The 26698-nt window shown below is 43.6% G+C and overlaps 1 protein-coding gene across 2 annotated transcripts in view; it reads left to right on the top strand.

Moving 5' to 3' along the window:
- Positions 1–18240, top strand: part of pcbp4 (poly(rC) binding protein 4) — a 118340-nt gene extending 100100 nt beyond the window's left edge. For both annotated transcript variants that reach the window (XM_019255359.2, XM_027278939.1), the window contains exons 11-15: positions 815–856; positions 937–1015; positions 3108–3163; positions 11444–11613; positions 15842–18240. In XM_019255359.2, the coding sequence (XP_019110904.2) occupies positions 815–856; positions 937–1015; positions 3108–3163; positions 11444–11613; positions 15842–16274 (780 nt within the window). In that variant the 3' untranslated portion in view covers positions 16275–18240. The remainder of the gene's footprint in view (positions 1–814; positions 857–936; positions 1016–3107; positions 3164–11443; positions 11614–15841) is intronic.
- The last annotated feature ends 8458 nt before the right edge of the window (positions 18241–26698 follow it).

Here is a 26698-nt window from a genome sequence, read left to right on the forward strand (position 1 = left end):
AGCTGCTGCTGCGTCTCTGATATGTGCTGCATTAAACTATGGATAAATATTTATGAGTATTTGACATCTCTCTGTGTTCAGCCCTGCATGGATTGTTCGGAGCCTTTCAGGTTTTTCCAACGTATAAATATTTACCGGCTACAGATCAAGGAGAGACATTACATTATGAAGGAGGCCGAGCAGCTCAGCCGGCTCACTTACTTTCTCCAAACCCCTGAGTTAGCAACAGGAGTCAAAAGTTCAGCCACATAACAACTCTGAAATCTGTTATATAAGGTGTGGTGGACCTCAGGGACGCACACACACATTGTTCATTCTGTTTGAAGTTCAGTGTGTGATCCGGCCTCTGCAGACTCTTTAAATCGTGATGTTGTAGAGACTAACAGACTCTAACAAGGAGACACAGCGGAGTCAGTCGTCGTCGTGTTCTTATGAACTCGTACAGTGCTGGAGCATTACTCCTCCTGATGCTGTAACATTAAAGATGCCTCCTCATATACTCTGTGTGCAGACAGACTTTCAGCCTGTTACCTGCAGCCTTCATACCATATCAGAACTCTGCTGAGCGATCACGTTCCAGGATCTATATTCAAATTCTTGGTGCATAAAAAAGTTTAGTTTTCACAGACTTGATACGTTATGATGGATAAATAATTATTATTATAGTTATAATGGCCAGAGCACAAAATACTGCACCCTGTACAAACTGTGTCTGCAGCCCTCCTCTACCTCTCTACAGCCTGAGAGGGAATGTTATAATAATTATATATATTATGTTTCATTATGTCGACACTTCTTCCCTTTTCTATTTCAGACCTACGCAGTACAGAGTCACTACGGCATTCCACATTCAGAGGTAACAAGAAAAGTCTGAGGAAGATTTTGTCTGTCGATGTTTCTGTGATCTCACTCTGCTCCATTCTGTTTCTCTCTTAGTTAGCAAAACTCCACCAACTGTCCATGCAGCAGCAAGGCCTGGCCCCCATCAGCCAATCAGCTGCACAGGTTCTACCTGGTATGTACAAGTATAAACACACACACACACACACACACACACACACACACACACACATACGCTAAAAGTAGAAAATACTTCACTGTGAAGTCCACAGAGTAAAAGTACTGCGATTAACCTCTTACTTAAAGGTCCAGTGTGCAGTATAATCTGCCTAACTCTGTTTAATAGTGAGTAATCACCTGAAAATAAATAACTAAATCATTATTCGAACAAAAAACCTCATTGACTGATTTTGTCTGACGTCCTCTTCTATAGCTGCTGGACTGCAGCTGCTGTTAGTTAGTTAGCCGTGCAGCTAACTTAGCCGTCCTATTGGCTCGAGTTCAGAGCAGTGTTTGGTTTTTTAAAGATATTTTTTATTTTTGGCCTTTTTGAGCTTCATTTGACAGAGACAGCTAGAGAGTGACAGGGATGTGGAGACTCAGGTCGACTCAGGTCGACTCAGGTCGGACTCGAACCCCGGGCCGCCGCGGCGAGGACCGAGCCTCCGTACACGGGGCGGCTGCTCAACCAACTGAGCAGTTTCCATCACGTTGATGGATGTAGTTTGTTTTTATGAGACTTTTATATCAGCAGGTCCTCGATGGTGCCATTCAGATTTGCACCTAAAACATTTATTCACAGCCACAGTTATTTTTTAATATTTGTATCACAGAGAAATGGAACAATGAATGTTTGCAGTAAACAAACATGAAGTGAAAGAATAGATCCACACAGTCCCTGCTTAGCACTTTGTTTTGAAAAATAAAGAATCAAAACTTACATTTACAGTGATATTGTGGTGAAAGTTTAAAATTAAAAATAAAGTTTGTATTGTGTTTTGATTTTTTCAAAAACAAACATGTAAGACGAGGAAACAGAGGTCAGACAGTCCTCTGTTAGTAATGTAGGCGTGTGTGCGTGCGTGCGTGTGTGTGTGTGTGTGTGTGTGTGTGTGTGTGTGTGTGTGTCGCAGTGGAGCCGGCTCTCAGCAGCTAATCTGACACGTTTCAGTTTGAGGTCACTTTGTTATCACAGTTCTTCAGAACTTTTTGTCCTCTGACACAAAAACTATACAGCAACAAAAAAGAAGAAGAAAGTTTTATTCAAAAACCTGATTTCCATTTCAGACAGAAAAAAGTGGCGTTACCGCGAGTTTCATCATTCACTGGATCAAAAACAAGAAGATGTAAAAATCTTTTAATGTCATCCGACGTGCTCTGTTTCCCCATCAGTCATGCCAGACGCTCCGTCTGTCTCAATCTGTTCAAATACATAACGAGATAATAAACGTCCTGCATTATAATCACTGTGTTAGCACGTCGATCTGTGACTTTATAACACCTGATATAATTTTAGTACTTTTATATTTATGTTTGTACTTTTAATTGAATGTGGGACTTTTATTTCTAACAGAGTATTTCTTTACTGTAGCATTACTACTTTTACTTGTGTAACATTTAAGGAGATGCATAATTATGTTTTTATGTGTATATTAACCTGTTAGCTTCCATCATCCTTACAAACTCATAACAGACAAACCAAACATGGACGGCCGCTGAATGAAACACCTCCCACATCAAAACAACAACACAGTGTTCATGTGTGTCACGTGTGAATGTTAAAGAAAAGTAAAGTCAGTAAACTCACAGATTTCTCTGGGTTTGAACATTATTAGTATAACTCTGGTTTAGACAGTTTAATGCAGAAATGTTACATTATGTCTTTCAGTGAAAGGTCAGAGTGCATACAGTTTGTGTGAAGAGACGCTGTGGCTTTGTCATTTTTCAAACAAACACTAACTGCACATGCACAGCAGAGAGAAAGAAGAGCGAATTATCATGCGTGGACATGGATGGCTGATTATTCCATTATGTCCAGGTATAAAACTCATCAGCGCACACACAAAACACACATAGCAGCAGCTTGCCAGCACACTTTCACACCCTCCATCACAAACTGGTGGTTAAGCTCCACGTGAGCGGACTGCTTCCTGTGGAGAGGGAAGGAAACGAAGCAAGGAAAGGAAGAAAGCTGCTGCTGCTTTAGGAAGAATAAAAATAAACTCATGCTTCTTCATTTGACCTTTGTTGCTCTCTCTCTCTCTCAGGAGGGCTGGACGCCAACTCCCAAACCACGTCTCAGGAGCTCCTCATTCCAAACGACGTGAGTAAATCATTAACATGCAGAGAAAGAACTTTTTGTTGAAACGTTTCTCTCTGACGTCCTCTTCTATAGCTGCTGACTGCAGCTGCTGTTAGTTAGTTAGCTGTGCAACTTAGCCGTCCTAGTAGCTGACTCTGCCTCGAGTTCAGAGATTTTTTTTTTTCCTTTCTGAGATTTATTTGACAGAGACAGCTGAAGAGTGACATTGACGTGGAGAGAGAGACTCGGATTCAAACCCTGAGCTGGCGCGGCAGCAGTTAGCATCACGTTGATGGATCTAGAGTCCTCTCAACAAAATGTCAGAATTATTAATAATGAGCAACACTACCACATTTAACGATAGCTGAATAAAAACTGCTCAACTTGAAGCTTCTGCTGAAGGACAGTTTTATCCTGGAAGACATCTCCATGTCATCTTTATGTCATCTTCATGTCATCTCCATGTCATCTCCATGTCATCTTCATATCATCTCCATGTCATCTTCATGTCATCTTCATGTCATCTTCATGTCATCTTCATGTTATCTTCATGTCATCTTCATGTTATCTTCATGTCATCTCCATGTCATCTCCATGTCATGTCCATGTCATCTCCATGTCATCTTCATGTCATCTTCATGTCATCTCCATGTCATATCCATGTCATCTTCATGTCATCCCCATGTCATCTCCATGTCATCTCCATGTCATCTTCATGTCATCTCCATGTCATCTTTATGTCATCTTTATGTCATCTCCATGTCATCTTCATGTCATCTTTATGTCATCTTCATGTCATCTTCATGTCATCTCCATGTCATCTCCATGTCATCTCCATGTCATCTTCATGTCATCTCCATGTCATCTCCATGTCATCTTCATGTCATCTCCATGTCATCTCCATGTCATCTTCATGTCATCTCCATGTCATCTCCATGTCATCTTCATGTCATCTCCATGTCATCTCCATGTCATCTTCATGTCATCTCCATGTCATCTCCATGTCATCTTCATGTCATCTCCATGTCATCTCCATGTCATCTTCATGTCATCTCCATGTCATCTCCATGTCATCTTCATGTCATCTCCATGTCATCTCCATGTCATCTTCATGTCATCTCCATGTCATCTCCATGTCATCTTCATGTCATCTCCATGTCATCTCCATGTCATCTCCATGTCATCTTCATGTCATCTCCATGTCATCTCCATGTCATCTTCATGTCATCTTCATGTCATCTCCATGTCATCTCCATGTCATGTTCATGTCATCTCCATGTCATCTCCATGTCATCTTCATGTCATCTTCATGTCATCTTCATGTCATCTTCATGTCATCTCATCTCCATGTCATCTCCATGTCATCTTCATGTCATGTTCATGTCATCTCCATGTCATCTCCATGTCATCTTCATGTCATCTTCATGTCATCTCCATGTCATCTTCATGTCATCTTTATGTCATCTTCATGTCATCTCCATGTCATCTCCATGTCATCTTCATGTCATCTCCATGTCATCTCCATGTCATCTTCATGTCATCTCCATGTCATCTTCATGTCATCTCGATGTCATCTCCATGTCATCTTTATGTCATCTTCATGTCATCTCCATGTCATCTTCATGTCATCTTCATGTCATCTTCACAGAGGAAATCATTCAAACCGGCTGTGTGAGTGTGTGTCAGTAGTTTTTGGTGTTGAGCTCACCACATGTTGGTGTGACTGTGTATTTCAGGCAGTTAACGGTTCAGTGTCACGTTCAAGAACGTTTGACATGTGATGGACACGGTGACGCTGTGAGGTCAGCGCTGTGACCTTTTGTTCATAAATCAGCCTCATGCCACCTCGTCCCATCCTCCATCTGCAGCCAGCGCTCAGCTGTTTACACGACCCTCTAAAATGTCTGCTCGTCTCCTGATCTGCTTCCAGACGACAAACATATGAGACATGGCAGCTTCAGGCAGTCTCTGTGCACTGTCAGCTTGTTGTTGGCACACAGTTCATCAGCTAACCGGAGACGTGGTTTTACCTTTTGTCCAGAACTGCAGCAGGACAGACGTGTGGCCTCGTTGGTCGTACTTTAATGTCTTTATGTCGCCAGAACAAAACTCAGAGACGTGGCTGCACTCACACTTTGATGACTTTTGGCTCAGGCTGCTTCCTCAGTGAACAGCTGATTCACTAAAATGAAGCACGTGAATACAATTTAAATAAAAGCTGTAAAAACTGTGGAAGCCGTTCACCAGATGTCTGACTTCACCACAGTGTGTGCGTCTGTGCACAAGCAAACCTTTACGACAGTGTTAGAGAGCACGCTATGGACAATAAAGCAGCTGTAACAGATGGTGATGGGGATAAATGAAGTGTTTTATTTAAGCTTTTGTCCTAGATTATTTTCTACAAACCAAACATGGTTCCTGATGTAAGCAGACTTCTACATACTGGCAGAAAACTCTCTGTTCGCTCCGAGTCGGCGAGTTCTCCTGTTCACGTCACAGTTTCCACACAAGCTGCTGATGGCAACGACTGAAAACGTGTCGGCACGGCGGGATCACAACACTTTAGAGGTTTAGATTCAGCTCACTGGTGATCTGCAGATATGTGTTGTTTGACTCTTTGACTCCGTCCGTCCATCACAGAGCGTCAGTCAGTCCCTCAGTCCGACAGAGCGCTTTCCTCGAGCTTCTTTCTGCAGAACATTTATCGTTCTGCTGCTGCTGCTGACAGAGTTTTAAGAGCTTAAAGAGTTGTTTGTAGTTGAAAACTTGCCTCCATCCCTGGATGAACCTCATGACCACATATGGTGGTTAGACTGTAGACTGGTAAATTGAAAGCTTTGCTTTCTGTCTCAGCTTTCTTTCACCACAACAGTCCGGTACAACAACCGCATGCAGGCACTGCACCAAGCCCGACCGTCTCACCCTCCATCTTAAATTCCTTTGGGGATTTTCTGGGCACGTCCAACATGTTCCCAACTCAGCAAAACTTCAAACTATGACACTGTAGCATCATCACGCACACGTGCAACATCTAGTTAGACCAGGAGTCCACGACCCCTAGGGGGTCCACAGAGGTACTGCAGGGGGTTCACCAAAATAATGGTGAATGTGCAGAAAACTGAGAAACTACAAACGGCGGAGGCATTTGCACCCAAATGGCATGAATCAGTGGACGAGTCCAAAGAGAAACATTTGAAGCTCTGTCATATTGGGTAGGTTTAGGAAAACAGTCTTCTTGATACTAGACTTCAGAACCTGAGGATGTTACAGAGGTATCTATGGCCTCTGACCAGGCTGAGCAAGCCAAACTGGGAGGGGACCTCTGGTTGGACCCAGGACATGTTGCAGAGATTAATTTATATATCTCAGCTGGAAATTATTGCAAGAGGACGAGCGACTTCTGGATTACATGGCCCGGCCTGCTGACACCATGACCCCGCCCTGGATAAGCAGCAAGAAATGTGTCCAGATCTAAGAAGTAAAAATCAGTTTAAACCGATCTGTGTCTTACATGACATGCATGAACAGCAGAGAAAAAATAAATGAGACAGAACAATGTTCCCAAATCGAACCCTCACAGCACAGCCGCAGTGTTTTCCACGTTTGTCGCTCAGTCTGCTGAACTTAATGGCAGAGTTTGATGATTTCTCTGCAGGATCTCATGCCGTCGCATTCAGTTAATATTTCCTCACACTGGGTCTGTGGATGAGTTGTCTGCACCGTAAAGGACAGACGGATGAATATGAGGTCATGATCTCACTCCGACAAGATAATCAACACCTCTGCAGGTGCTCTCGCCTCGCAAAGTCTGAACGAGGCGTCAGCTTCAGGCTCCATTCATGTTTTTGTGCGGCTTGAACGTTCACGGCCTTCACGTTCTCTGTTTGTGTCTGTAGATGTCACCAAAGGTTTGCGTTATATAACACCTCATTTGCATCTTTAAACATTTTTAGAAACTTCTAATAGAAAATGAATGGTCTTAGTGCGTGCAGTCATCTGGGGGAGTCTCCTGGTGATTTCACCTGCAGTGTCTTCCCACATGTGACTGCTGGTCTGGGAGTCGGGGCTTAAGACTGTGTGTATGTTGGAGTGTGATACGTTTGTTTGCTTGTGTGAGTCATAGAGCGGAGCAGCTTAATGACATCCTATAGCTCACAGTTAGAGATTTAACCACAGCCCCGTCTGACACCCCCCCTCTCTCTCTCCCCTTCAGTAAACCTTTCCAAATTACAAGGGCAGCAGGGAATCACCCAAAAATAGCCCTCGGTCCGTCCTCTTCCTCCTCCTCAGCTCCAAGCTGATTTTACCCAGCAGCACTAACATAAAGCCGTTCAGAGGGGGACACATAACACTGGATGCTGTGAAAATCCTCACATCTCATCTCAGAGCAGCCAACCTTGCAGAAAGTGTCAAAGCCGAAGCTTGTTGAGGCAAAAACTGTGAGCTGAGTCCTGACGTCTGAACACTGCACCGTCGTCCCACCTTTTGTTTGACGCGGCTGCTGTCAATCAACCAATCAACCAATCAACACAAAACAGAGCCCTCTCATTCATTTGCATGAAGCCAGTCTGCAGCACAGCAGGTGTAACAATGCGAGGAATACAGGTCAACACATGAACCGCTTCACAGTCAAATATGCAACATCTGGTTAGACTTTCAAAATAAAGCTTTAGAAGAAACATTTCACAGTGTATGAGTTTAACTCTGAATCATCAGTCGCAGTTTAAACTGGTTTGAGTTACAGTCTGTAATGATGTAACTTCCAAACCCGCAGACACGTTTATTCCTGGTAGACTTTAAAAAATAGAAGCGCTGCTGCAATGACTTTACAGAGACGGAAAAAAACTGACAAAGCTTCAAACTCACAGATTTGTTCCTCAAACTTCAGGGTCTGAACATGAACATGAGTCTGTTCTTTGTCTGAGCAGACAACAGACCTGATCTGGAAAGAGTCGTGAGAAAACCTCTGTTATGATGGTGCTAGAAATCAAACCTGTGAACATCTGTTTTATTTTCTTATAACACACACACACACACACACACACACACACACACACACACACGCACACACACACACACACACACGTTTATGATTCAATGAGGCTGTTCATGAGGTCGCATGGCGGCTAAAGGTGGATTTCACACACTCGGTCCTGACGTGGTTTTTGTCAGCTGACACTTCTGTCTCCCAGTGTGTCATTATAGATAACACACACACACACACACACACACACACACACACACACACACTCAGACTATCAGAGTCTTTCCATGAATAGCCCTCTGTAGCACACAGATCAGATCTACATCAGACATTGTTGGCTGGATGATGTCGATGGAAAGGCATGTTTGTGGTGCAGAGAGAGAGCAGATGATAGAAGAGGCATGAAGAGTGTGTGAGGGAAAGATCTGGGTCAGAACTGGATAAAAGGAACAGAGAGGAAGTGGAAGTGAGAGGCTGAGTGATGGAGTTCACTCTCCTGTGTCAAAGTCTGCAGACGTTTCATTCAGAAACGTGTCACACAGCTCCTGATGTCCAGGTGAACACCAGGCCACCACAGATCCCCTCGATGATGTAACAGTTTTACATTTTATTGATTTGACCATTTGGTTTGGAAGAATCATGATTAGACCGACAATACAAAACACTACACTACCCATGAGCCTTGGCCTTGGTTAGTGAAGCGAGGTTTGAATCAGTTTAAGCTCTGTGATTGGATGGTTCCTACACATCTGTGTGAGTGTTCCAACAAACGGCTCCTTCCAGTTCACGGCTGACGGAGAGTCCGGGTCAGACGGACGGTGGATTTCAGGAGCGTTCCTGTGGACAGGCTGCAGTTTAAAAACCACAGGATCCTCAATCACAGGCTGAGGTCTGAAGGGTTTTCCACAGTCCACTGAGGAGACACTTTGAGTTACTTTGAACAACTTTGTCTCCAAGTTGTCCTTGATCACCTGATGTGCTGTGGCTCAGATTTCATTTGGGTTCGATTACAACAGTTACCTCATGACGGTGCATGCACAGCAGGTCTGGACTGTACTCTTTATAATATCATCTACAGAGACCCAACAATTCCCACCATGGGCAAACACCCGGCGACAGTGGCGAGGAAAAACCTTGACCAGAACCCGGGTCATGGTTCTGCCAAGGCTTGGTGTGGTTTATACAGCCTCAAACACTTCATGTGTCTGAGACTCCAGGCTGCAGGTAGTCTTCATTGCCTTCAGCGAAGAGCTCATAGGCGTTGGGTGTAGGCTAGTTCTGGTTGAGGTATTCCAGGTGTACTGCAGGTCGGATCAAGATGAAGTCCTTCTCAGTGTGGCGACGTTCCTGTGAAGACGAACTGGGCCTCCAGATATGTTGCTGATGGGATTTTGATAAAACAGGGAAGTCCTTCTTAGTCAGGACGTTGGTGTTTGGACGTTTGTGTTCTCATTGTGGGATTTGCTGGGACTTCAGTTCCACCATGTGAGCATGAACACTTGTTTGTCTGCACGTTGGCCCTGCGATGAACTGGCCTGTCCGTGGCGTACCCCGCCTCGAGCCCAGGGTCACCTCCAGGCCGCTGTGAGCCTGCAGCGAATCAGCTCTTATAGATAATAACACGCTTTGTTCACATGTGACTGTAATGAAATCATGAACACGGCTCATCTATATTCACATCGCTGTCAAGCAAACATATAATGATGCTTCTGTTTATACTGTGTGTTAATGTCAGAGCCATGTCGACAGTTCATTAGCTGTTTGTATCTTCACACCAAACTTCCCTTTGGGATCATTCAAATATAGCATTGTTATTTTTAATTGGATTACATTTACACCTGCTCAGGTGTCGACACTGTCTGCTCTCCTCATTATCTCTGCTGTCGCTTCTCATAACTTTAAAAACCTTTCTGAATATTCAGGACCTGGTTTCTTTGTTTCAGTTTCATGTTGCAGTGTCATTCGAACGTTTCGTTTGCTCAGAGGAAAATGACACCAGCTCACATCTGATCCGCAGACTTTCGTCCTTTTGTTTTGTTCATATCAAGTTTCTATCAGATTTGTGAACATCTGCGTCAGCACATCAAAGTTCAGCTTCAAATGCAACCTTGAAACACAGAGGACACACAGAAGACACACAGAGAAGACACACAGAGGACACACAGAGGACACACAGAGGACACACAGAGACACACAGAGAAGACACACAGAGGACACACAGAGGACACACAGAGAGGACACAGAGAGGACACACAGAGGACACACACAGAGGACACACAGAGGACACACAGAGGACACACAGAGGAGACACAGAGGACACACAGAGAGGACACACAGAGGACACACAGACGACACACAGAGGACACACAGAGGACACAGAGGACACACAGAGGAGACACAGCCCGCCAACACATTTGTCTGTTAGGACAGAAAAGGTAACGAGAAGTATTTCTGGTCCGAGCTGACACCAGGATAACAAACTGTCTGTCTGTTGTTACTGTGACACCACAGCGCATTACAACACATGCACTGGGACCAGTATAGCACACACACACACACACACACACACACACACACACACACTGAGCTCATGCGTCACAGTTCACCACCTGTTGTTTTTCAGTATTCTTAGACAGATATGAAAAATGACCTGAGGTGAAACATGAACCACACAGTGAGGAGGTTCATTCATGTTTTTCAGTTTTATGAAACTTTAAATAGTAATAATTCATTAAAGAATTCAAAGTGTTTACATAACAGCTGCACATCAGGGTGAAGCTGCTCATGTTGTAATAAAAAGCCTGTGATGTAGAGACTCATGTTAAACACAGCGAGCATGTGGAGAACAAACCTCCTGACGTTTTGTTCTCTGGATTTGTTAATCAAGAAGTTAATTTAAAAACTGCAGTTCCTCTAACGTCCACTTGAGGCTGGCTCCAGAAGTGAGTCAGTCTCCATAAGTCCCCATGTCCAAATGTCCAACTTCACAGCAGAAATAAACATGTTTACAGCCTGGTACAAAAAACAGTTTTGGTCTCTGTAGCTAATTTCCCCGTTCATGACAACTGTACTGAGGGTGAATTTATATACAACTCACCTGTTCACATTATATTAAGGCTTAAAGTTATGCAGGGTTAGGAGGTGTGTTACCTGTTTGCTCTGTCTGTGCTCTGCTGCAGCCCCGTGTGATTCACAAAGTTCTGCTGCACACAGACAAGCTCTGAAAATAAAAATACCAACAGGAATATCAAAGCGAGAATGCAGCGCCTCTTTAAAGTCCTTTAATCCTCATCATGTCCGTCTTATCGTCCCCGCAGCTGATTGGCTCAATCATCGGTCGCCAGGGCACCAAGATAAACGAGATCCGGCAGGTATCAGGGGCTCAGATCAAGATCGGCAGTCAGATCGACAGCACCAGTGACCGGCACGTCACCATCACCGGCACACCGATAGCCATCAACCTGGCTCAGTATCTGATCACGTCATGGTAAGCATCGAAACTACAGGAAGGGTTAATGGTGATATCACTGAGATCACCTGTAGAGTCAAAGATCTTATAATCCATAATCCAGATGTTTAGGTCTGAGCCACAGAGCTCCACTCGAGAAGAACGTCCTGTGTGTACATTTGCTTCATAAAAACGTGTCGACAGTATTTTCTGATTCATGGAGTGATAGAAAGACGAAACCTGAACGTTCCTCTGTAAAAACCTTTGACGCTTTTTTAATGAACATTCAGTCTGTCAAGTTTCATGAACACTGGACAAATTCAAAGTGAAAAACTTTGAAGCCAACACTGTTAAAAACTGTTCGTTTTAATATTTAATCATCTTAAATCAGGTGTGTAGAGTCACACAGAGACAGAAATGTGCAGACGCATTGGTTCTGTCAGATTTAATAAGCTGTGTGCACGTTTCCGTCTCGCTGAGTCAATACAGCACCTGATCCACCGGACCAGGAGGAAGTACTCAGGTCCTACCAAAGTAAAAGTATGTACACCACACTGTGAAAATAAAACTTTGCTAACAGCCAATCATCAACCAGAACCTACAGCAGCCAATCATCAACCAATGATTCCCCAGCAGCAGCTGATCTCACTGCCTAGTCCAGCAGCAGTCAGCCCAGCTCGGCGTCTGTCTTTCAGCCTTTCAGACTAACAGTCAGTCTGTTGAAGGTTTCTTTCACCTCAGAGTCGCTGCAGTAAATTTTCAGAAGCCATTTGAATTTAATCTGGTGAATTTTTCATTTAGTTTTGGTCAGAAACTGCTGAACGTTATATCTAATTTGCATACTGGATGAAAAATATTAAATAAAATAAATTTTTTGCATAAGCAAGTCAGAATTTTCAATCAAATATCGTTAAATGCCTCTTAAACAAAGATAATTTATATTTATTTTAATCGTACTGCGGCACTCTTTTGTGCTTCATGTAGTTCACTCAGGATGTTTCACATGAGAATTATTACATGATAAAAAAGAAATGAAGCTCTGCGTCTACCGCAGAGAACAAGTTAGTTCCTCCTTCGCTCAGACGTTTAATCAGACTCTCGAGACTGCCGGGCAGATTTAATACAAGTTACCACCACCATGAATATGCAAATTCATGATTGGACTCTGGATGAAATTGATATTTCACTCACCACTCTTCCTGCCGCTGACAGCGAGGAGAATAAGGTTGGACAAATCCCACACAGCCGGGTCAGACTCATTCAGACTGAAATGTCGGGTCAGGGAGGTGAGAGACTGAGAGCAGGATCCAAAAACACTCTTCAGTGTTCTATGTTATAAACGTTATATATATTTAAATCAGTCGACAGAACAGCAGCTGAAGTGAGTGAAACAACATGTGAGATCTTCTCTTTGGGAGATTGTTGTGCTTCATGAATATGGAAATAAATTCTGACCCGCAGTGGGCTCGTAGACGCTGACCTCCTGTTGTGATAATAAGAAACTTTCTTTAATGAATATAATTTATGGTGCTGTTGGATCGCCTCATTAAAACAGGTGCAGCACGTCGGTGAAGAAACATCCACTAATATGGAACAGAATATTTTATAAAAATAAACGTCTGACGTCTTTATTATTATTCAAACCAGAGTTTTAGTTGCTCCTGACAAAAGAAATAAATGTTTGTCACATTTTCATTTAAAGAACCGTTTGAGGTCAAATGAAACAATAAATCACAAAAATGAAAGAAAGGTGAATAAATAAATAAATAAATACAGATTTGTGTATCAGAACATTTTCTTATTTCCTCTCAATGCTCTCACAGCTATGATGATGCACCAACATTCATCTATACAGTTAGATAATACTAGAAGTAATTCATAATGTAGGACGGCTACATTATAGTACTGGTACTTTTTACTTTAAAGGATCTGTCATTTTTACTGCATTGAATCAAAAAGAAGTGGATTGTATGAAATGCAGAGAGCTGAAAGTGAACACGGTTATCAAGAGTAACTTTGATCAAACTAAACCAACACACTGTCTTTAGGATGTAAATATTTCTACAGATATTTTTAGACTTGGTTCAACAAATCATTTCTCATATATCAGCAACAATCAGTGAAACAGTCGGTGCAGTGTGAAGCGTCACGTCTTCAGCCTGGATACAAAGAGCTTCACCTGCAGCTCCTGACACGTTAAAGACCTGTTCACTCACAAACCTGCATCAGCTGATGATACGAATGTTAGGCTTCAAACGTTGTAACAATGTTAGGCTTCTAACGTTATTTAACATTACAGACTTATGTAATTTAAAATAATCAAATTCAAACAACACTCACAAAACTTTGTATTTTAATTACAAAACAAAAATCCATTTGAATTATACTGTTTTAATATAAATGAACTAACTAGATAATTATCTAATAAACTCAAAATGATGCATTCATCTTCACTGTTATCAACAGTGAATGCATAAAGCTGGTTACTGCTGCACTGCTGTGCAGTGGAAGCACTTTGAGTTTATTAGTTCATTTATATTAAACCTGTGTAATGTTGTGATGTCTTTAAAATGCTCAGTGTATGTACTCAAAGTGGCACATGAAGCAACAAAGTTCATTTTATGAAATGACTCCTGATCCTCTGCATCGTGTGGCACGTCGAGCAAATAGAAAATTAATGAAGATAAATGATTTAAATGATTTAATCCTGCAGCTCGTCCAGACTTCACAAGTTTCATCGGATTGTTGTTTCTGTATCCGACATTTCACAGCAGCTGATGGAAAAAGTTTTTTTGGGTCAAATTGTTCTTGACACGTTTTTGAAATGTCTCGATGTGTTGTCAGACTGATGCTTAGACGCTGCTCTATAAAGAAACAAGTATTACAATGACTGTGTTTTAGGATGTGGTCAGGTTTTAGTGAGGTATCGACTCTTTGTTCCAGTTTAATGCTGCGTTCAGAGCTGAGACACTTACTGGACGTCAGTCTTTAAACACAGGTAGCAGGAAAGCAGCATCCTAAATCTGGATAAAGACACAAACAGCAGCCCTGGGTGTAAATGAATTTAAAACACATCTGGCTCAGATTCAGTCAAAACATCTGCCCAAAAGATAAAATACTCCCCACATGCTGGAAGGTGACCTTTCCATCTCCAGCGAGGCGACTGCTTCAAAATAAGTCGTCCACGTTGTAGATGGAGATCAGTCACAGTTACGTGGATCATTGTTAATGCCAGGTGTACAGAGGCCTGTGATAGGAAGAGTTTATGGATGTTCTTCAACATGAAATGAAGGTGCTATGACAGATTTACAGAAATGCTCTTTTAGAGAGTTAAAGCTTCACTCCCTTTTTTTAAAGCCTACACTCCAACAAAATCCCTCTGGGTTGGAAGAGAAGGAGGTCAAGTATCTCAGGGTCTTGTTCACGAGTAAGGGTTGGTGTCCTGTACCGGACTGTTCAGAGGTTCTTGATTTTCCAGTCTGTGGACTTTCCAACCCTCACCTGTGGTCACGAGCTTTGAGTAGTAGAGATAAGTTAAGAAGCCGCTGCTCCTTCGTGCCTTCCTTTGGAGGTGTTCATGGCATGGGGAGGAAACCCTGAGGCAGACCCAGAACCAGCTGTAGGAACGTCTCAGGATCCGACCCAGGCTAAGAGAGAACCTGAATCTGAAAGGGTTCAGTGATCCTGTTAGCTGACGTGCTAACAGGATGTGGAGTGAGACTTCAACTCTCTAAAACTAGTTTTAGTTTTTTTCTGTTTTTCTTTCTGCTTCTTTTCTTTCCTGTTTCTGATCGAGCGTCGTCTCTCCATCCTAATGTATCTACACTGGTTTTGTCCCCTCCTCCCTTCCCAAGCCATCACCCCAACTTATACAGCACACCCCCCATCCGTACAGCGAACCCCCCAACAATAATCTGTTGCAACCTCCAGCAAAACACACCTGTCTTATGATTTGAGTTTTGTCAAATTTCCTTTGTTTCATTTTTATTCTCCAAAATATCCGTTTGTTTCTTTGTTTAGGTTTAATTTTCTTTTTGGTTTAACATGTCTTTTATTTAACCCTCTAACCCTTCTCCATCCAAAACTCCCTCTCCCTGACCCCTGTCCTTCCCTCCTTCCTTCCTTCCCTCCGTCCTTCCCTCCTTCCTTCCTTCCCTCCTTCCCTCCTTCCCTCCTTCCTTCCTTCCCTCCTTCGTCCGTTCCCTCCACCTCCTCTTCCTCCCCTCCGTCCTCCCTCCCTTCCTACCCGGTCCCTCCCCTCCTCCAGTTTAGAGACCGCCAAATCCACCGCCCAGTCCTCCTCCATGCCGTCTCCCGTTGACCTGACCATGAGCTTCACCCAGCCCGCCCCCCCTGCCTCCGCCTCGTCCTCCTCCTCCTCCCCCCTGGCAGCGATGGGTGCTGCACTGCCCCACGCTCCCATCCTGGGCGCTCCCTACGCCCTCCCCCTCTCCAGCCTCCTGGGGATGAAATCCATCCCTTACCTGGCGCTCTCCACCCCTCCCGCCTCAGCAGCGGCAGCAGCGGCGGCTGCAGCCGCTATCGGGGCCCCCATGTTACCGGGTTCGATGCAGACGGCAGCGACGGCCGTTCCGGTTCAGGCTCACGCGGCGGCGGCCCTGGCGTCCTACACGGCAAAGATCTCATCCTCAGCCAACGGGATGAAGAAGCCGGAGAGACAGAAGTTTGCGCCGTACTAACAAAGGTGGAATGAAAGTTTGCATCAGGTAGCTTCTGGGAACGAGGCTGGTTTTCAGGGAGGCAGTTTGATTTTCCTTTCTTTTACTCTCTCTGTTCTTCTGATGTTTTCTTTCTCTGCCTCTCCAACTCTTTATTCCTTTCCTTAAAAAATATCAAAGTGGGATCATTGGAACATGCACGATTTCAGATGTGTTGACTTGGAAGCCGAACAGTCAAACCAAGCCGAGCCGTGAACGTGTACAAGCAAACCTTGATGTGCTGGTCACAAAACAGAAATGACTTTCAGACACAACAAGCTTCAACCTGCTGTGCTGTCGGGTCAGTGTGCAGTGCTGGTGTGTTGGGTCTGAGATGGCCTGACAGCTTCTCTTTGTACTGTTCATTTAAAACTGACCAATAGATTCGACCTGTTTTCACTAACGAAGCTCTCCTAACCTGGGGACAGGTATCACATTTAGTTTCACTGTAACATTAAAAGCCTCCCACCAATTCACCATCACTGAGCTTTTAATGTGAAGCAGCAGTAAACAATCATGTTAGTCTGACATGTGAAAGTACAAAAGACTCAGATAGCAGCGAGACGCCACCACGGCTCGGTACAGTCCGACTAAAGAGGACCAGACTTTCTCAAACAGCAACTGAAGTGGGACAAGAATCCTGGTTCTGATTCTGTATGTTGCTAAATAAGAAACTACAAAAAAGAAGTCGTCATGTCCTCTGCAGACTCTTACAAACAGCCATAATTAACCCCGACGTCGACCGATGCCCATCGGACAGAAGAGAGACAGACATAACGGGACACAAGCGTCAGGTTTGTGTTTCAGAATAAAACTTTGCTGAGTGCTCAAACAGTCGGGCGAGTTTGACGAGGACGTTAAAGAAGACAGAAATATCCAGCAGTTAGACAATCCTGTACAGCAAGGGCTGATGGTCTCACTGCATGCAGCTTTATGTTGCTGTCTGCATGTTTCCGTGCAGACATTCACTGGTTTAATAAACCACTCAGGGTCGCTGACTCCTCGCTACGTCTCCCCCAAAACCCCAAAACCCCAAAACCCCAAAACCCTGAAACCCTGAAACCCTGAAACCCTGAAACCCTGAAACCCTGAAACCCGTTTGTAGCTCTTCGATGCAGCCGTGCCTCTGAAAGTCGGCTCACGTGTCCTGATGCCTTCATGTCTCTGCGTGCAGTTGAGGTGTTCCCATGAAACAGGAAGCAGAGTCTGTTTACTTCCTTTTTTGGACGTGTTTCCTGTCCAATAGGGAGGGTATAATTGATATATGCTAATGAGTCATGTGACTACAGTGTTCGTTTCCATCCTGCGTTAAGTTTGATCAACTTTCCATCAAACTTTTCCAATGAAATACTTTAAAATACGTTAACGGAGCACGAGTCATCGCTCAGTTGGATGGTTTGTGATCCGACATGAGCTTCATCAGGTAGCTTTCTACCTTTTCAAAGATCTGCTTCCTGCATTGAACCTGAAGATGGGAAAGAATGAGCTCGGGTGAATCAGGTCCGAGCAGAGACATGAAGAAAGCATCAGACAGAATGAAAGCAGCATTTCTTCCAATAATCCCACTTTCTTTCACTCCAGCTCTGTTTTCTTTGACTTTTATTCCGGACGTGTTTCCAGAGACCCGCCCTCGTCAGAGCGAGTGTGTAGCTCCTGTGTGATGATCCTGATGTTAAAGGTTATTTGGGCCACAAAGCCTGTAAAAGCCATAGAGACTCTTCAGCTTTCCCTCCTCGTCTGGTCCTGCTTCTCTTTTTGTCCCTTCTATTGTATACTCTCATATTTATTGACTAATATGAAATATTCCCTCAGAGAGTTTATATCACTGGTCACTAACACTGAGCCGAACAACTCGGCTTTTGTATACAATGATGTCTACTTGTATATGACTACTTCCTTTCTGCTTCCTGTCTGTTTTATTTTTTAACAGAAACAGTCTGTATTTGTTTTTGTCACAGTTCTCATTTTAAAATGTTTAAATTATTTTTTAACTTATTAAGAGTATTACATTTACAGTTTTAGAAGATATCTTTGTTTCCGACATGGCTGCAGGTAAATACTGTAAAACTGTATGTGAGGTTTTTTTTTAGTTGTTTGAACAAAATTAACTTTTGTTTTTTTGGGGGAGAGAAAGAATAATCATCACTGTACCATTAATGCTAATAACCAGATGTTTTTCTGTTAGATTAATAGAAGTGTTTTCTCTTGTGAGCTCAAACTGGACACACACTTTGACTTTGTGTTTTTAGATGTCTGTCCTGCTTCTTCACTTTCAGCATCCACAGAACTAGAATCAAGTAGAACGACCGCTTCCTGTTATACGGATGAAACATCATTCACGTTTTCCTCGGTTTACACGGACGCCGCTCTGTGCTGCAGCTCGCCTGCAAGCCTCGGTGCCAATTCACCCGAAACACTGAGAACGTGACTCACTTTGGACTTTTGTTGTTTGTGCTGTGGCGGTCTGAAAGCATGTCGGCGTTTTGTAAAGAAATCCCTCAGTCGGTGCGATTGATCAATAACCTTGTCAGCTTGATATCGGGGACACACTGTGATAAAAAAGAATCTGGCTTAACACATTTGAAATCACCTTTTCCTTCAGACTCAAGGCAGCATCCATCACTCCCAGTGTAACGGATGGGATCGACATGTTATGATGTTTGAGCTCAGTGATGCATGGAAAGCTGCTTTCAGGTGGAGACGGACACCCAGAACCTTACGAGCGTTTGTTTGTCTCATGTCTTTTTGATTCGTTCTTGTAAAACTTCTGGAAACGACATTTTACAAAGAGCCAAAATCCTTCACTCAGCTCCTCCCAGTCAAAAACTTCATTATAGTCAGTACTGTCCATCAAGTACTTCACTGAAATCTGAGATATTTATTTATTTATACTTATTTATTACCTTTACCTGACCGTTCAGATTAAGACTTTGAAATTAAAAATGCATTTCTCACCGTTAAGGATTAATCCAGCACCTCCCAACATTTTCAACCCTTGACTTGTCGTGGCCTCTTGTCACATTTCAGAATCACTTCCACCGAAGACATTTCTTCTTGAAACTTCTCACATTTCGTTTCTGTTTGATTAATTCAAATCCATCAAATCTCATTAATCATCTCCTGACCGCCTCAGATTAATCTGGTGAACTACAGCTTGGACCTCAGTGTGTCCCTCTGCATGGTACGACCCGCCTTCCTTTTTGTTTTCTGGTTTTCTTCTCGTTGTGACAAACAGACGTGTTGCATTTTATCCTCATCACGGTCCCGGTTCACCCTGGACAAGTCGTCAGTTCATCACAGGGCGCATAGAGACAATCAACCATTCACACCTACGGACAAATCAGAGTCATTAATTAACCTGTTGAGGTTCATGTCTTTCTGTGAGGCGACAGTAAATCTACAAAAAGAGTGGGAACCACACATGCAGAGCAGAAAGAAAGAGAAATGTTTGAGGAGGCGCTGGATTATTTACACAATATTATCATATGTGTGTTATTAAATATTGGAGTTTTTCACAGTAATCATACATACTTGTATATTAAGACGCCCCTGATGTAAACATCTGCAGTGGTCTAACACCAGCTGACTGCATGTAAAGTCTTTGAAAGTACAAACATCTGTACTGATATCATATCATAGAGCAGCGGTCTTCAACCAGGGGTCCACGACCCTTAGGGGGTCCACAGAGGTTCTGCAGGGGGTCGGTCTGTTGTGACTGTTTTCACCAAAATAAAGTTTAAATGAGTGCGAGGGTGCAGATAACTGAGCAGAGGCATTCGCACTCCCAGGTGGATGAATCAGTGGACGAGTCCGAAGACGCACAGCTCGTGGCATTTAATAACCAATAATAATAATTATGCATGCACGTTTAATCAATCATAAACACGTATAGGCTCATAGCCCAGTATATAAATTAATATGGTGAAATAAAGTTGAATAAAGTACATTGTTCTGTCTCTCCCCTGAGTTAGAGTAGTACTACGACACACGTAAAGTTTCTGGTTGTAGGATTTCACGTCAGAGTTCTTCTTCCACCACTGTCGCTCTCAGATCAACGTGTGGACTGATTGGTTATTCTACTTATTGTGGTTCTGTGGCTCGTCTGTGTGAAAGAAGGAAGCAGCGTTTGATTTGTTCCTTTTACAAATGAACTGACGCTCGAGACTAATGCTGCATGTTTGCTTGGCCTCACTAACACACACACACACACACACACACACACACACACAGATTATCTTGAAATGAACACACACACACACACTCTTACACAGACACACAGGCCTCAGTCACTGCACTGACTCCTCTTCACTGAACTAAAAGCAATACTAAACAGAGCCGGATGAGTAGCTTCACATTGGCAGGCGGATATACGTGTAACAGAGCCGGATGAGTAGCTTCACATTGGCAGGCGGATATACGTGTGCGTGTGTGTGTGCGTGTGCGTGTGTGTGTGTGTGTGTGTGTGTGTGTGTGTGCTTCATATGTAACTGGAGGTTGTCGCGTGCAGACTTCTCTGTTTCCTCTTGTCTGTTTTTAAAGATTAACGTGGAATATTAACAAGCTCACTTATTTTTATAAAGTCAGAACTGAACTGTGGACACCATGTTCCTTCACTCGTCCGTCGTCCCCACGCTCACCATCGTTCATTTCTCTGTGTCTTCTTTTCTTTTTTTGCATGAGTCTGACTTGAATTGATGTCTATGCAAAAACATCTCTGTGTGGTCCGGCTCGGCGCTCCGAGGCCGGGTCGGCTGTGCCGGTGCTTGTGAAGTGCAGCTGAAATGAAAAGGGCTACAGTGAGACGACGAGGGTCTGGCTCGCAGCATCTGCCTCCTGATGAGTTCAGGTCTGCAGGACCTCCTGGAGCTTCCTTCAGGTCTGCTCTGGCATCATGGTGACAGTTGAGTTGTTATCACGACACAGCATGGCGCAGTGGTCACGTGGCTACAGGCATTTAGAGAAAGATCAAAAACGCCAACGCCATCCTCGATAACAGCTGAACCGTCTCCATGGCAACCAAACCAAACTCGTCCACCGATGAAGGCCATTTCCATTTTTCCATTTGTACTAAAAAAACCTCATCAAAGCTAAACTATGAGTGTTTGACTGAAGTCCTTCGTGTCCTTCGTGGACGTCTCCGACTCGGCGAGCACGTCTCTTTGTTGCTGTGGAAACAGAAACAAGTCATGAGTTGCTCTTCAGGGTAAAATGTGCTGCGAGCGTCAGACCCTCGGGGCAGCGTGATGGAGGTTTCAGCCACACCATACGAGACTTTATGGAACATCGAGAAGGAGTTCACGATAGGACGGCGCTCTCATTCCAAGCTGCACTACAAACACACACGTAGCTTGTACTGCAGACAGATCAACGTCTACAAAAATCCATCCAGATACACGCTCACTCTGAACCGGCTGCTGAACAAAACGAGGACGGTTATGAATATTGTATTGCACTTGAACATGAAAACTCCATTATGACAAGATCTTCTCTCCTGAGTATGAAGTACTACCATCTGTGTGTTTTTCTTTGGGAGCTTTGCTCTTTGTATATCAGCCTGATGTGTTTGTGATTCTCTGTTTTCGTTCCATTCATGCCATGTTCTAATAAATAAAACACTGAAAACGCTGCAGACTGAGGGTGTTTCATCTCAGATTAAACCATGACGGGGTAAAGACGGACGGACGTTAGAGGAGGTGCAGCTTCATCTCGCACAATGCATTTTATAAAATATGTTTTTAATTTCAAATATTTCAGATATTTATGTCGTAACATTTATAAATGTAAAAGTAAATGTACTTAGTTACTTTCCATGACTGCTGAGACATTCACTGACATTCTGTCTTCCAACGTACACGAATGTCTCCATCACACACACACACACACACACACTCACACACACTCACACACACACACTGCGAGCTGCCCGCCTGAGATGAAAGTGCCTCTTAGAATAAGAGCTTAGAGCTCACACACACACACACACAGCCAGTGTGTGTGTGTGTGTGTGTGTGTGTGTGTGTGTGTGTGTATCTCTTCTGTATGCAGAGTGTCTGTGTGGGTATCTTTACATGTCTGGGCAAGTCAGTGTCATTGTTTGTGTGTGTTAAAGTGTGTGTGTGTGACGTTGATGTATTGCAAATTGAACAGCCCTCGCCTCGTCTGCTGCCTCCCCTTCAAACACACACACTTTATACACACACACTTTATACACACACCCTTTATACACACACACTTTATACACACACACTTTATACACACACACTTCCCTCTCTTTCCTCAGTAATTACATGGACAGCAGCTCTCGTCTGTTTTAAACAACAATTAAAGCCGCCTGTTCATACGAGGACTCGACCGCTGGAGATAATTATACAGAAGTCACGTCTGCACACCAGCTAACAGCAGCGGGGAGGAACAGGAAGTCAGCTGTGCCTCCATGTGATCGTGTTTTTCATCATTCAGTTATTAGACACCATGCAGCAGCATGTTTTATTTTGGAACACACCCCACAGCAGAACAGAGTCCATGATCACGGTTTCTATATCACGTCAGCACGTATGTTGATGATACTGATTATATTTAACTGATGTGTGTCACTGTGGGTTGGTATTGGTCGCACAGTTCGTATCATGGCGGCTACATTAACTGTTCCGGGTCATTTCACTCAGTCAGGAACCTTCATGAGCACGACTGACTACTCACACTCATGCTCTAATTCTTTGTACCGTCGCCCATCTGATGTGAAAGTCTATGTGCTGTTGATTGTATGAGTCAAACAAACTGTTCCCGTCCTGTATGAAACCAGAAGTTTCATCGTGCATGAGTTATTAGAAACACAGCACACAGAGTTTCATCCTTCTTCCACACATAAAGAGATTTTATTCTTAAAGCTGGAGCCAGCAGCAAAGCAGACCTTCACATTTATTTACTGCTAACAGAAATAAAATATAAAACAGACCCATTTAACTCAGTAAATCACCGTCAGTGACATTTAGAAGTCAATGCGAATCAATAATGAGAGACTGAGCGGTGCCTTCAGTTAAAGACACAGGAACATGAAAAATAAGAAAATACTTCTCTGGATTTTTGTGAAAACAACAAAGGACATGGTACATACACACACACACACACACACACACACACACACACACACACACACACACACACAGCTTATTTCTGAGCTCGGCAGGGATGGAGGGCTTGGCCTGACTGACGCTGCTTTGTTCATCCATCCGGCCCTTCTGCCTGTAAATGCAATCCAATCCAATCAACTCTGGAGGCCAAGGACAACACACACACACACACACACACACACATGTGGAGGCACATGCACACACAATACACAAATACACTACAGTCCCAGAGGGGCAGATGCTCCAGAGGTCTGACAAGGCAATCACAAGACCTTATCCATCATGACTGACAGAAAGGCAGGAGGAGGTGGAGGAGGTGGAGGAGGAGGTGGAGGATAGATAGTGGTATCAGTTGCAATAAAAGAAGCGGAGGAGGATGATGGGGTGGGTGGGATGTTCAGTGTGCATCGACACCTCCTGTCGGACTTCAAGGTGGATGCAACCGAGGCCGAAAACAGGAAGAATGTCAGAGGGGTTCACCTGTACGTGACATTTACTTTGATATAAACAAGATGAAGAAGAGAGAGAGAGAGAGAGAGAGAGAGAGAGACAGAGAGACAGAGAGAGGGAGACAGAGAGAGAGAGAGACAGAGAGACAAAGAGAGAGAGAGACAGAGAGAGAGAGACAGAGAGAGACAGAGAGAGAGAGACAAACTCTTCTAAATATCATCAGGATGCCATTCATCACATCCTGAGCACAGAGAACAAACCAGGAATGAAGCACTGAGCTGCAGACTGAAATATCTCAGCAACCTTTTTGTTGGGTTGTCATCAGTACTCGAGTTGAGGGGGGATGGGGGGGGATGGCATCCCCCCTGTGGGGATAAATGGTCAAAATCATCCCTCTTCTAAAATGGTCATCCCTTCTTATGTCAGCGGTTTTCAAAGTGTGAGGCGCGCCTCCCTTGGGGGGCGCCAGAGGACTTCAGGGGAGGCGCGGCGGGGGAAAAAATTAAAATATATCTTACAAAGATATGTGTCTCATCACTGTGCGATGAAAACTCGGCCAGCTAGCCCCCAAAGAGAAGCAACAAAATCCACAAAACGACACAGTATGTCCAGCGCGAAGAAACGCTGCTAATGTCTCCTGCTAATGTCTCCTGCTAATGTCTCCTGCTAATGTCTCCTGCTAATGTCTCCTGCTATGTCTCTGCTTTAGTTTGAATCAGTCACTAAGCTGCTGGTTGTTACATAAAGACAAAGAGGCTTTGACAGTGAAGTGTGACCTCTTGCTGCGATATACTACCTTTGGGTTTACTTCATTCTGGGTCATCATTGGTGGGTCAAAGGTGAATGTGGGCGGTACTAATAGATTCTCCTGACTCTGATTGGTCGACAGGTGACAGGTGTCAATCATCCACACTCTGTGTCGTTTTAGCCTTAGCAGCATTGTGTTTTTTTAAGTGAAGATGTTTTTTAACAAAAATGTGTTTAAATGTATTTAAATATGTTTAAAAACACACAAAGATGTTAAAAACATACACAAAGTTGTGTTTAAAAAAATATTTGAGCACATTCACAAATAAAGATATTTAAAATGTTTTTACAAATATGTTTAAAAAAGATGTGAATGACATGATGTCCATAGTTAAGTGGTTATTGTTTCTTTCCGATAAATAGTATTGTCTTGTGCAGGCCATGCAACTGAGAATGCAAGCTATGAATCAGATGGATTTAGGATTTGCCATGTCTAGCAAGTCACCCTAAAATTGACTAGAATGCAGGAAATTGCATCTAAGAAATACAAAATTTTTTGGGGGAGGACCCCCAGACCCCCCTGCTGGAAATTAAGTTACATAAATGAAAAATATCACCATCCCCCCTGGTTTCATTTTACAACTCCACTACTGGTTGTCATGAAGTTCTGCAGACGTTCGTGGTCACTGACTTGTTCCTCTAGCGCCTCCGTGAGGTTGACGTCTGTCAAGTTTCCATCCAAACCGGCTGCAACAAAAAGGCCTTCTTCCACAGAGCGTGATGTTCATTTAGTAAATATGATGGATGGACTGTTGCCACCTGTAGCTGCTGTTAGCTAATGTCAGTTTGTTAGCCGGGCAGCCCAGACTGGGGGAGTGTACCACAGGAGGTTAGGACCACAAGAAGAAGAAGAACAAGAAGAAGAACAAGAACAAGAAGAAGAAGAGGTTTCCAGGTCCAGCAGTCAGCAGCCTCTATGGACATGATGGCAGAGGAGAAGAGAGTGAAGAGGACGCCGACGGAGGAAGCTAAGAAGAGAAAAGGAGAGAGTGAGCGAGCAAGAAGCCGCCGGACAAGAGTAAATGTGGGACTGACTTTTAGTGGTTGGTGAGAGCTTGGTGAAATAAAAGGCTGAAAGACAGACGCCGAGCTGGGCTGACTGCTGCTGGACTAGGCAGTGAGATCAGCTGCTGCTGGGGACCTGGATGATGATTGGCTGTTTGTTCAGAAGTAATGTAACCAGAAGAAATACTCGAGTACAACTGGACATAGTTACACAGTGGGATTACACTCGTGGAGACAACAAATCACACTGATTTATACTTAATGGCACTAAAGACTCAAGTCCCTCTGTTATATATTCACTACTAAACTTTTTTAATAGTGTAAAACTTTTAGTAAAAGTGTAAATGATGGAAAATATAAGTGGAAGAACAAACCAATTACCAATGACTAAATACATGAAAATGAAAAGTAGCATTAAGGCTGAAACGGTCTATATATTATATATTTATGTGTGTGAGCATATTTTTATTAATACAGTATTGTTCCACTGCATTAAGGTTGTGAACAGATTTCCCAGACACATCACTGGCCTCACGCTGAGGTAATGAGTATATGGGTGCAATCTTTTGGACCGATGATTTTCAGCACTCTTAATAGGCAATGCTAAATTTTATTCATGGGGGAAATGGCCCGGAAAGACTCAAACATTTATTATGCCTAATATAATGAGTCATTATGGAAACAGGCCGCGTGGTTCTGCCGGCTCATCATGTGTTAATATGATTCAGCCTGTTTCTCTGTGTTAACACACGTATGTAAAGGTGGAGTACAGGTACGTTTCTGTGCTGACACACGTATGTAAAGGTGGAGTACAGGTACGTTTCTGTGCTGACACGTATGTAAAGGTGGAGTACAGGTACGTTTCTGTGCTGACACGTATGTAAAGGTGGAGTACAGGTACGTTTCTGTGACTCATCCCCTCCTCCCTCCCTCTTCCTCCTCCCTCCTCCCTCTCCCCCTCCTATCCTCCTCATCCTCTTCCTTTTCCTCCCCCTCCCCCTCCCCCTCCTCTCC

The sequence above is a fragment of the Larimichthys crocea genome, chromosome VI, assembly GCF_000972845.2.
Source record: "Larimichthys crocea isolate SSNF chromosome VI, L_crocea_2.0, whole genome shotgun sequence".
NCBI classification, from domain to species: domain Eukaryota; kingdom Metazoa; phylum Chordata; class Actinopteri; family Sciaenidae; genus Larimichthys; species Larimichthys crocea.